At 34.1% G+C, this 13,070-nt stretch overlaps 1 protein-coding gene across 1 annotated transcript in view; it reads right to left on the reverse strand.

Moving 5' to 3' along the window:
* The window catches only part of PCLO (piccolo presynaptic cytomatrix protein), a 378,440-nt gene that overhangs the window by 140,876 nt on the left and 224,494 nt on the right, over positions 1-13,070 (reverse strand). Inside the window, exons 7-8 of the mRNA XM_018047285.1 lie at positions 8,215-10,390; positions 2,491-2,627 (exon numbers count right to left, since the gene is read on the reverse strand). Of these exons, the coding sequence (XP_017902774.1) occupies positions 2,491-2,627; positions 8,215-10,390 (2,313 nt within the window). The remainder of the gene's footprint in view (positions 1-2,490; positions 2,628-8,214; positions 10,391-13,070) is intronic.

Raw genomic sequence — 13,070 nt, forward strand, 5'->3', positions numbered from 1 at the left:
TTCACATAGAGATATTTATAAAGAAAAATAAATTACTGACACAAAAGTCAGTATATTCACTACTTATTTGAGAGAGGTTGAAAATTACAATCTCAAAAGGGGAAAATTACAATCTGAAAAATTACAATCCCCTTTGTAGATTTCAAGGGGAAGAAAACACTCCCTTTCCTTGTGCGCTGGTTATATGGCTGTTTGTTTTATGATTAATTTATAATTCTACATGTTTTTAAGTTTTCAGTATTGCATAGTTTTTTGTTTATATGTTAAAAGGGTTTCCCTGATACCTCAGTTGGCAAAGAATGCGCCTGCAGTGCAGGAGACCCTGGTTCAGTTCTTGGGTTGGGAAGATCCCCTGTAGAAGGGATAGGCTACCCATTCCAGTGTTCTTGGGTTTCCCTTGTGGCTTTCTGGTAAAGAATCTGCCTGCAATACGGGAGACCTGGGTTTGATTCCTGGGTTGGAAAGATCCCCTGGAGAAGGGAAAGTTTACCCATTCCAGTATTCTGGCCCGGAGAATTCTATGGAATGTATAGTCCATTGGGTCACAAAGAGTTGGACACAACTGAGCAACTTTCACTTCACAGCTTAGATAACAAAATATAAATGTGAAAATAACTTTTAGCAATGAGATACACATTAAATTTACAAGGAGTCTTACATTTTCTATGTTATTAAACAAAGAAAAATTCATTAAATCATTCTCAAATATAGTCTCTCTGTTTAATTTTGGTATTATATTGCTCTATACTTATAAATTCAAATATAATGTGTTATGTCTTCAGTGAATCAAATCATAAATTCTGTAGATGTTAGTAACAGATAATTATGAACAAAAAAGTCATTAGGAATATTTATGTGTCATTTACATATAATAAGATAGAATTCTAGAATATAATTTTGGGGGATGGACACTGATTATTTTAAAATATATCCTGCAGAATATTAGTTGGATAAATTAGGTGGACAAGACTACTCTGATTTGATACTCAGAAGTGTTGGGAAATAACTGTATGAAAGTTATTATGTTTTTAGCTCCTCAGTTTTTATATTTCATCTTATCAGGATTCCTTGAAAGGATCTGTATTTTCATTATCTTGATCTTGGTTTGTGCAAAATACTAAACTTTCAGAGAAACAAACAAGATGAGAAAGGCACAACAAATAAGTCATTACAGAGAGATTCCTATAATAAAAAATAACTCAAGGAAGTTATTTTCAGTTGACAAATTGACTATTTTTGTAATTGTAAATAAGAGATAAACTAAAAGTTTTAAACACATTCAGAATGATTCTAATTTTTAAATTTTCTCATTTCCTAGCTAGATCTATTCTAGATCTAGAATATTTACAATAAACAGAGGATAACAGATTTCTATAAAGTATGAGAACGTCTAGAAGAGCACAAGAAAATTGAGAAAATATTTTATCAGTTAGAAATTTGTCTAAAAAAACCTGAAATTGCTTAGGAAAAAATCAAATCTATAACCATAGATCCTATCTTTTAGACAGCACTTTTACATGCAAAAGTCTTGCTTTCTTTTATCCCTTAACATGGCAAATACTGAATTATATTATAGTAAATTCATACGGTTCTTTTTTGTTGTTTGAAATATAGTTGTCAGCTTATCAATTAATCATTAATCAGACAGGATGATAAAAGAATTAATGTAGTTGATATAAGTAACTATCTCTTCTGTGAATATCTTAATGATCATAATGAATACAAATACCTGCAAATACCTGATCCATTAAGGCAACTGATTTAAGGCCTGTGACCTACCAGAGGAATCTCCCTCAGGTTATCCAACTGTTAATTTCCCTAGTATCTATCAAGGTTCAATTTAAACATCATCTCTTTTGTTCTAAAGTGAATAAGATCATGAGTTATGGTATTATATTTATGTAATAGTTAATAGTATCCCTTAGTTATTTTTTAACCTATAGATATTAACTAATAAAATCTACTTATGAAAGTTGTTCTGAATATAAAATCCAATAATGAACGTAAAAGACTTCCATATAATACTTCCATATAACATCAGTTCCCTTATTTCCAGGTGAAACCTTCTCTGTTCCCAGCTGCTTGGTTTGGTCATCTTCTTATTCGCTATTTCTTGACAGCTGGGCATATTCTAATGGAAAGCCCTGAAACTACCCAAGTCTATTTTACTGTATATTCTGTAAACTCTTCAGGAGTTTCATGTATTTTCTTTGCATGGCAGTGTTGGGTATGCTCCATGGCTTAATTATCTGTTAGAGGCAAAAAATCACTTAAATTGCTTGGTAAGAAGCATCACAGCTATGCTTCAATGTCAATCAGTCATGGCTGATGAAGTAAGGCAATTACCACCTTAATATACTGAAAAAAAATCATTTGTGAGCTTGATTAATCAAAGTCCTGTGTATTTTGGGATAACTGAGACCATTCTAGGATGAAATGAGTCTCTTTTTTTTGAGAAATCTAAAAGACATTGTTCAATATAGCACTTACTTGCTCTTGGTGTTGACTGAGTGGTCTAGAGTGGACCAATCTTTCTGGCAGTTTTCGATCTAGACCATGTCCATTTTCCAAACGAGACTCCCTGGGTTTGTCAAACCAATCTGTTTCTTCACGACGGAGGTGATAGGCTTTGGAGACCAAGGAAATATCAAACATTGCAACTCCAACTAATACAGATGACAGAGGGCAGTAGATGATCTGCAGTGCCAACATGCTTTTGGGCTTATTAACCATTCATGCATTTCAAACACAAGTCCCAGTGGGATCAGAAATATCATCTCCTGCATTATGTTAAAAATTCTGTATGAGGGAATAACCTAGAAAAAAGCCATGTGCTACCTATCAACTTTTCAGAGCAAAGTAAGACAAAAGTAACATTTAAATCAGGTGAAAAAATAACTTTAGATAGTGATTGGATAAATAAATGAACAACTGAATATTTCTCAAAAGTCGTTCTATTCAACCTCAGTCCATCATTCCACCTCCTCACTTCTCCCCACTATATATCACCAAAATCTAAGGAAAACACATTTCTTGGATACAGAAGATTCAATTATTTTTCCACTATCATACCAACCCAGGACCAATATGTGGCTGCTAGACTTGGACATCAATTGAGCATCTTTTGAAAACATGATACATCTATTACATTCATAACTAGATGAAAATATTTATTTTTAGGAGGATCCTAGGTATCAGTGCTAGGAACATGTGTGCCATAATCATCTGGTAGCCTAATTTTAAAAATATTTCTACTAGAATTTTTCATTAAAAATTAAACAATTATTTTCAGTGGGATCATAGATCTAGGAATTAAAGAGTTGGTAGGCTGCTTTCTGTACTTACAATGTGACAAAGCTTAACACCTTAAAATACTTTTTTGAAAATACAACTATATTTGAGGATATAACTACTATTTAAAATTTTTTATCTTATTAAATTCTTAATACTTTCAAAGACATTTTAAAGTTCTTATCTAGTGATCCCAAATCATTATTTACCTATTATATAGAATTTGACTTTATAGTAAGTTTTATGCATTGTAAAAGGATCCCTAATTAATAGTCTCTGGAAGTACATTGTTACTTCCTAAATGGCAGATGGAGCACCTCTTCTCAAGTATTATCCTGAAAGATCTGTTGATGATGCTATCAATCTACATCTTGAAACTCTGGTTTCGATAATGCCATACTATTGAGTATTCCTCTCTATCTCATTACAGTTCTCTTTCTGCCTGCATCACTGACTTCTCTTCCACTACTTTCTCTGAAGACTTTTTCCCAAGCAATTTCCATTAGTTCTTTATTGGCAGGGCTGGCAAAACCACAGCATATACAGCATTACTCACCTCTACACCTCCCGTGATCTTGGTCAATGCCTCTGATTAACCACAGAACTTTCTCTCAATAAACACAGAATGATAGACAATGTGTCTTAGATTTGAGGCAATACAATGGTACATACCTGGTTTCTGGTTGTATATGTACTTGTCTGATCTCCCCTATTAAGACTCTAAGCTGCTTGAAGATAAGCCTCATGTCTTCTGTTTTTTTGTTCTCCCTCAATACTAAAAACATTGCCTTGTAAATGCCACAATATTCATAAAGTATTTGGGAAATGAATGATATATAGGAAAATTAGTCATCAACTAAAGAAAGTTGAATATCCTAATTATGATAAGCACATTTTAAAATAAATGTCAAATGAACCTCATTAACAGTTACACATTCTTTTCTCACAATCTATTCAGTATTAACTATGGTTTTTCATAGTTCTCCCTCGACACCAAGTGATTACATTTATGAAAGAATTATTCAATATAATTTCGATAAGTAAACAAAACAAATCCATTATTTAATCATTAGTCTCTAAAACTTATTAGAAGATCACAAAACATACTAATATTTTATTTTTATATATTTTAACAACATTTCTCATAAAAATAGTCTATACTGATTTTAATAAATGACTACCTTGGATACTGTACCTGATATCACTTGAATATATACTTTGCTAATTGCACTTAAAATATGAATCTTCTAAAATGTTTCCTTGGCTGTGTCTATACAAATAAGGCAGAATTTCAACTTGATATACATTTTGTCAATTTATTTCCAATACTGATGACATACTTTGTCTGTTATGTTTATAACTCTTTATGTAACTAAGTTAGGATAGCTACCATGCTTTGCATAGGAATTTATCAATCAAGAGAAACTAGATTAAGTAAGTCTTCTCTTAAATCGAATTCTATATTCACCGTTTATAGCAGGTTGGTGTGTACTAGGTTGCTTCAGTCGTGTCTGAATCTTTGCAACCCTATGGATTGTAGCCTGCCAGGCTACTCTGTCCATGGGATTCTCCAGGCAAGAATACCCGAATGGGGTTCCATGCCCCTCTCCAGGGGATTTTCCCATTCCAGGGATTGAACACAAGTCTCTTCCATCTCCTGAATTGACAGATGAGTTCTTAACCACTAGGGTCACCTGGGAAGCCCAATAGCAAGTTGGACATAAAAGTTTATAATTACAATTGTCTGATCTGCCATGGTAGATCCAAACTTTAAAAACTATATTTTACAATAATAACAACATTTTCCAAATTAAGTAATTCATTGAAGATTAGCATCCCCTTGTTTTAGGCTACTGATATTTTCTTCTCTTAAATATAAAATGCAAGTAAGCTGTTTTGGGGTCCAATTCTATTCTGTACAAAATATTCCTTGGAATTTTTTTTAAGACTGTATGTACTGATGCATTTTTTTTTAAACATGAGTATATTTTAAAAGAATATTTTCAATGATTGTGGTTGCAGAAATATAACAATTGTTTCTAGTTTAGTTTTTCTCCAATCTACTCTAGTCTTAACCAGGAATGAATATTAAGTTGTAGAGTTTAGGCTGATGGTCATAACTATTAAGCAACATAAATTGTGTCTACCTCAAGTCACATTCTGCTTTAAAAGCTGTAACAAATACAGATGAATTAAAAAGAAAAAAAAATATATCTACCTAGATTTTTACCTCAAATGAGGTATTTCAAAATTACCTGGAGTCATATAGAATACATCTGAAATATATATTGTTGTCTATAACCAAGAGTTTAACTGAATTCAGAGAAAGCACACAATAAATCTGAATAAATCTGAAATCAGTTAAATTTGCTTTGTTTACATGATACTAAGTAGCCCGTTGGAATGTTATATATTTCAAGGTTGTTTTAGTATCACTCAAACATAGATATAGTACATATGTGGCAAAATTTATTTTAAAAATCTCTAATACTTCATGAGTTTATACTGTCATAAGTTATGTGATCGGGAAAATATTTTATACTCTTTTTCTTAATTACTCATGGATCCCAAGATTAAAAAAAAAAAACAAAAACAGAGCACTGTTCACCAGAAGAAAAAGTAATACGTTTATGAGATACAAACACAAAGAAAATACAGAACATTTGAAAACACATCACTACAATTCACACAGATAATATTACATATAAAATTCAATTTGTTATAGTTTTCTTTGTATAATTATGTACCAACATGATTTACATTTCTTATCTGCTTAATTTAAAAATAACACTTTAACTCAATTTAACTTCATGTAAGTTTCATTTTGTTTCCTTCTCTGGTGTTATCTTTACACATTTCTTAATTTTGGGTGCTGCATGATGTCTCATCCAAATTAGTTTAAATAATTTGCTGGAGATTAGCATGCTGTTTTTAAATCTGATCTTTCCAATACTTAACAAATGTTTTTGATAAGTATTTTTTGATGTGTTTTGATATTTTATCAAAACAATTTTCTCATAGTCTTTGATAACTATGAGTACATATCATCCAAATATATAAATGAGAAAAATTTGGTTATTTTTACATGGTTGTATGTAAATAATTCTCATATTTCAGAATATCTAGAAACATCTGAATGTCTGGCACCATGGTGGCAAAATCTATGATGAATAAATGAATTTGTCAAATTCTCTCCAGATAAATGTACATTATACACACAAAGCCTTTGGTGTTTAGTTATATGATTGACCTATTAATTTTTATTTTGCTATTTTACAGATAGTATTATTGATGAGCCTTTCTATTCTTCTGTAGAAGTCATTATATATCTATATATTTATATACATATATAACGTGTGTTAAATGTGGACTGTGAAAAAAAGAAGAGTTTCCATATAACTCTTACTTAACTATGATGGTTGATTCAAACAACTGGCTAAAGTAAAAGAAAATAGTGTTTTATTTAATTGGCTAATTATCAATAAAAAATGGTCAATCCAACAGCTCATAGAGAATAAAACAAATAAAGTAACTGGTCTCTGGGAATTTCACTAGGAAAAGCAGTCTCTTCTCCTTCAGATCCAGTGATTACTTTTGTCCTGATCTAACCTACATTTAAACTTCTAATATCATCTTGATGTCGAGATACAGAAGAAAGAAAATCCTTTTTGTGAAAATATATTTTCCTGCAAGCCCCCAGAGAAAACGTTAGATTTAAAAGAAGAGATGTTAGCTTAGAGCTTTTCCATCTTCAAATTCATGAAGTAATACATTTTTATTGGATGAGAAATATTTTATTTTTAGGAGTCAAGCCACACATATTCAAATGTAAACCATGGATGGAGAAGGAAAAAAAAAAAAGAACCAAGAGTAATAAGTCCTCTTGGCATGGGAAAAATGCCACATTTCTGTATTTCTTCAGTCTTGGCCTCTAATTTAGACTTGGCCAGGTCATTTTCTAAAATCCTTTTGGTTCTATATGATTTAATAAAAATCACCATAAAGTTTTTAGTTAAGTATGTACTTGCGATATATCACTTGTTCTATATGAAAAACTAGTAAAACTATTTAGTGCAAATAAAAAAAAAAAGAAATAATGCAAAAAAGAAACCCATGGAAAAGGCTAACTGAACACACAAGGAAAGCTTCAGCTCAGATACCTAAATTCATAAAAGCAGTGTACAAAGCTCAAGTTTTAAGATCTAAACAGTGCTTCATACATATTGACCAGCATATGGATAATACTGTTGTTTACTGTCAATATCATATTAGGTACTAAGGTTTTAGTATGTAATACAAAATGTACAATGTACAATGCTTGTCAACTATGGCATTCACAATGAAAGAGAAATTAAAATACAAGCCTTTTATTTAAGCAGATTATAAAACTGTACATTATGCTAACATTAGGGACTCACCTGAACGTTCTCAAGAAGAGAACATTCTCTGAATTAACAAACACTGATCTCACAAATGATAAATAATTTTCTACTACAAAGTCTAGTGGAATAGTCAATGGCTCAAAACCTTAATCATTGCACAAACTGAAAGAAACTAAGCACTTTAAAAATAACTTTTGAAAACAAAAGAAACATACAACAAAAAACTTTGCAACTATAGATTTAAAGGATGACCATATTTTATTGACACAATTATTTGATAATGGTTTTGGAAAAGTAGACACCACACAAATCAAACAATCAAGAAACAACGATAAAAGGATAAACTAAAAAGAAATAAAGAGCATGCTATGAAATCTATACACAAGATAGAATTTCCATTTACAAGAAATAAAACTGAAGCTAACATGCAAAAGACACACCAAGAAAAACAGAATACATTCTTGGAGAAGGAAAATTAAACATGCAGAAAAATAAGAGTTTGAGTTTTGAGAGTAGCAAGGTAGTGTGAGGCCCAATTTACCTTCACTGTCTGACATGGCATGCTGGAAGTCATCCATGATGAATGCTATGTCACGGTCGTAGCCTCGAGTCCGTGATTCTTCTCTCATGTGTTGCTGAACTTCAGGCAAAGAGTGACTCGATCCAAACTGGTCCCTGGTGTCTGCAGATATCGGTGGCAGGGGTCCAGCAGCAGCCCTGGCCATTCCCATTGGCTGTCCAACAGGACTGAGTGGACTTTCCTCTTCAGAATTCTGGGCCACAATTGGTATTCTTCCTCTACTTTGGCTAATAGGCAAACTAGTAGGCTTAGTTCTCCCAGAAGGTGATGCATGACCAAAGGAAACATCTAGAGCTTCAGCCTCTTGAGCTTTCAGTCTTAGAGAAGAGCTGGAAGAATCTCTTTTAATTGATAAATCTAGCCCGTAGACAGAGGAAGGCCGGGAAGAAGGTCTGGACCTGCTGCCACTGCCGTATGGCTTATCTGCTTCATCCTGCAGCGCTGATCGTATGGTGTTTCCTAAGGTGCCCAGAGATGATCCCATAAATTTTTGTTGGTCCGTAATATTTTTTCTGAGGCCAAAAGTAATATCATCTTGAAGAAGCCTTGCCCTGGAAGAAATGCCACCAATAGATGAAGTGCTTGAAGTCATATAGCTCGAATAATCAGGTTCAAGGTCTCTACTTTCTTGAATAGGTGAGAATTTTGACATTTTAGGGTCAATTAGTGATTTCTTGTGCTTTGACTGCTTTTGATAAAGTATAGCAGCTGGTAGTTGTTTTGCTGCTTGTTTTTCAAGTGTGAGTCTACTAATGCTGTACTTCTCAGATTTTGGAAAATGTCTGTAACTAGTATCGGCATGGTAATAATGGGAAAGACCAGCAAGGTGATCTAAGCTCTCGGCTCCTCTACGGAATTCTTGTTTAATCTGTTGTTTCAGAAGCTTTAACTCATAAGGATCCTCCATTGGGTCCTCCTCTGCTTTCACGTAACTATGCAATCTGGACGAAGTCTGCAGAGGTGCTAGGAAATCTGTCACTTCTTGAGACCTACGTGTCTCAGTGGTTCGGAGAAGACGGTCTGTTTTTGACAGATCTTTTTCATGAAGGCTAAATGCAGTGCTTAGAGCCGCTGTTCCTTTGGTAATCTCACCAATGTCATCAATTAAGACATAATTTCGTGAAGTATGATGGTCAATATCTGCATAGAAAGAATCTGCAGATATGCTTGATATTGGACTGCTTGCCATGCTACTTCTTTCCTCCAATCCTATTCTCAAATCTAAGCTGTTGTACTTACTACCGAGATGGGAAACAGCATATGTATTATCAGTGGAAACAGGTGCTATCATCAGGGGTTGGTTGCGAATCACCTCATAGTTTGAAGTTATCTTGGGCTCCAAATATAATGCAGTTTGCCGTGGCTTTTGTTGTATCACCATCATCTGTGATGGTAACTGATAAGAAGGTTGTGGGGTTGGTGTAGGTTGAGCTTGAGGAGTGAAAGACATTGTTGCCACAGCTTGGAAGGTTGGCTGAGTCTGATAAGGTGAAACTTCCTGATGGTACAGAGTCTGTTGCTGAAAGTGGGATTGCTGGGTGTACGGGGTGGGTGCTTGAGTAGGAAGAGCAGGAGAAGAGTATTGGTACTGGGTATAAGGACTCGTAGGAGGGACTAGCTGAGATTCTGTTTGGGTTTGTGGTGGAATAAACTGGTTGAATTCAGTTTGGGGAGCAGTTCTTGGTCGCTCGATGCCATGCTGACTTTCAATTCGGGTTGGTCTGGTGCTGCTGACCTCACTGTCGGACATGTAATCACGATCCTCAGCTACTCCCTGGAGATAGGCTCTCTCTCTCTTTTCTCTCTCCTTTAATAAGGCCTCTTTCCTCCTGTTAATCCCCATTTCTAGGTACCGTAACTTAGCATCAATCTCCTTTTCTTCCTCATCAAGTTCTGCTTGTTTCTTCCTAAGCTTGGCAGATTCCCTCTCCACAAGATCAAGCTCTCTGTCTATATCCTGGAGAATCTTGGCTCGGGCCATCGTATTGGTTCGGCAGATCCTTCTCCTGGAGACTGTGCCCATTGCGCTAAAGGCTGACTGAGTTCCTGTGGAGGTCTCTTCAGGTGGTGGGTTTGGCAAAGTTCTCTTCACTTTTTTCTGAGTGCCAGAGGTTGCTGTGGTTTGAGAACCTTTGGCCTAAAATTAAGTAAATAAAATACAATACTTTACTATCAAGGAAAAAGTTAAAGGTCAAAAAACCCATAATTTACATTTAAATAAAGATGATTTCATATATGGTTTAGCTTTGAGCACATAATAAAATTGTACCTATAATTTCAAGTATCAGTCACAAACAGTTAACTGAGAAATAATTTTCCCCTTAGTAAACTGTTACATATTATTACAACTTACATAACATTAGAAATGATTTTTGAAATCAGGCACAAAGTGCATTGCTAGGCAGGCTTATATTTTAGTTAGACTTTTGGAAGAACTCTAAAAACTAATTTTTCATCATATTTAATATACACATTATTACTTACTGAAGGTATGCCCAGAGTATTTGTGTTAACTATCTAAAATTTCAGTTAGATTAGTTGAAGATACTCATTGTCAAGAGAATTGTTTGCTTCCGTCTCACCATTCCTCTTTCATCCCCTGAAGTGTCTGTCAGTCCTAAACCAATCATGAAATGTTTTGAAATGAAATCCTCTCATTCTCTACTATCTCCCCCGCCCCCCAAAAGAGTTACCTGAATAATTTCCTATTTACTCTTTCAACATTTTTGTAACAATGTGCATCTATTTTTTTCCAATGTTGCTATTCTTTGGTGATTTTAGCTTCTTATCAATATGCTTTAGTAAATATCACATGAAGCAAAAGGAAATGACCACAAACAGTACAAAAATTCATTGAGGGTTTTCTGGGAGGCTCAATGGTAAAGAATGTGCCTGCCAATGAAGGAGACACGGGTTCAATCCCTGGTCTGGGAAGAGCAGCTAAGCCATGCACTACAACTACTGAGCCTGTGTTCTGAACCCAGGACCTCAACTACTGAGCGCCTGTGCCCTAGAGCCCGTGCTCTACAATAAGAGAAACTGCCTGCATGAGGAGAGTGCACACCACAACCAGAGAAAAGCCTGAGCAGCAAAGAGATCCAGCATAGCCAATAAATAAATAAACAAAATTATTTAAAAAAAACACGCTGAAATCTTTAAAAACTATCAGAGAAAGCATATAGGTAAACTGTCAGATATTTTCCATTTTATTTGGTTAATCTGTCATAACTTGCATACTAAGAATCACTGTGGTCTTGAGAATCATTTAATTTCAGAATATCAGAAGACATGAGATCATTTTGAGTATAATTAAAATAAACTGATACACTCAAAGCTACCCAAGCATTTAGTAGCATATTCCCCCAACTAGATCTCAGGTTTTCTGCCTTCTAGTTGCATATCCTTTACAAAATTCTTCTTTTTTCCCTTTTTTGTACTAATAAGCCAAACACCTTAATTCTTCCCTTTCATCCAATCACCAAGTATTATAAACCAAAAAACATATATATTCATTCAAGACCTATACTTCCACTGTCTTTTTACTATTTCCAAATTTATTTCCTTAAGTGTTTTAAAATCTGTTCTCTGTTGTCATTTTTTTTTCTTCTCCACTTATCTACCCTCATTGTTTAACAGAAGTAATATTCAGAAGCAATATCATAAAGGTCAATTAAGGTTTAAATGTATTTCTGAAATTTAAAATATTTGAATGAAATTCACAATTACTAAAATCATAAGTCTTTCAAGTATGGTTTTTGAAACTGTAGCTTATTTCTCACAGTGATCTTGAGGAATATGGGGCAATGGAACCTCCAAAGCAGCTGTTCGGTATGTTATTTATTCTCTCTCATCCTTATTTCTTTTAATTTTACTTACTATAATCAAGTCATAGAGCTGAAATGAACAGGAAATGAGACCTCTGTGCAAGATGCTTGGTACATATGGTAGTTGTTCTTTAGTTGCTAAGTCATGGCCAACTCTTTTGCGACCCCCATGGACTATAGCCCACCAGGATCCCCTGTCCATGGATTTCTTTCTGCAAAAAAACTGGAGTGGATTGCCATGTCCTTCTCCAGGGGATCATCCCGACCTAGAGATCGAGTGCATTGGCAGGCAGATTCCTTACCACTGAGGCATGTGCAATTCTGGACATACTGTAGCATCCATTACACATCATTTCCTTGCAAAATCCCCTCATTTCCACAGAAAACTATGGATGTTTGATAAATTCACATTCTAAATATTAAAAAACTGTTTCTTTGCAAAAAAATGAGTGTGCTGAGCATAATAGTAAATAAAGAATAATTATTTAATAATTTCCCCCAATACTAACATATATATGTTTTCTATTTTTAAAAAAAGTTTTTCCACAATAACCTTTCTGGTTCTTTGAATATCATGGAGTTCAATAGGAGACTGAAATTAATGACCATTTCTTTTCCTTGAGTTGCATTTAGTAGATTTGGTATCTCAATAAGAATTTTCAAGTTTAAAATGTTCATCTGTACTACATGACTGCGGTTGTGAAATGGTTTGAAAAAGAAAGTTTCACTGTGTTACTCTGAAACTGTAATAGCATAGCAAAGATGAAGACATTTCAAAGCAAGGATTTCCCACCAAGTTCAGTTCAGCCACTAACTAATGTAACACAAAAACGGATCCTGGCAGAGAGAAAGCACACAGAACAGAGAAGGTAACAATGCAATGGAACAAACAGAGAGAATGAAAGAAATTTCTGAGGTGAAGACACACACTTTGAAAATTAATTTTTAAAAATACTGAAGGCACCCATTAAATGGGCACATATATATATATAC

The sequence above is a fragment of the Capra hircus genome, chromosome 4, assembly GCF_001704415.2.
Source record: "Capra hircus breed San Clemente chromosome 4, ASM170441v1, whole genome shotgun sequence".
Lineage (NCBI taxonomy): Eukaryota > Metazoa > Chordata > Mammalia > Artiodactyla > Bovidae > Capra > Capra hircus.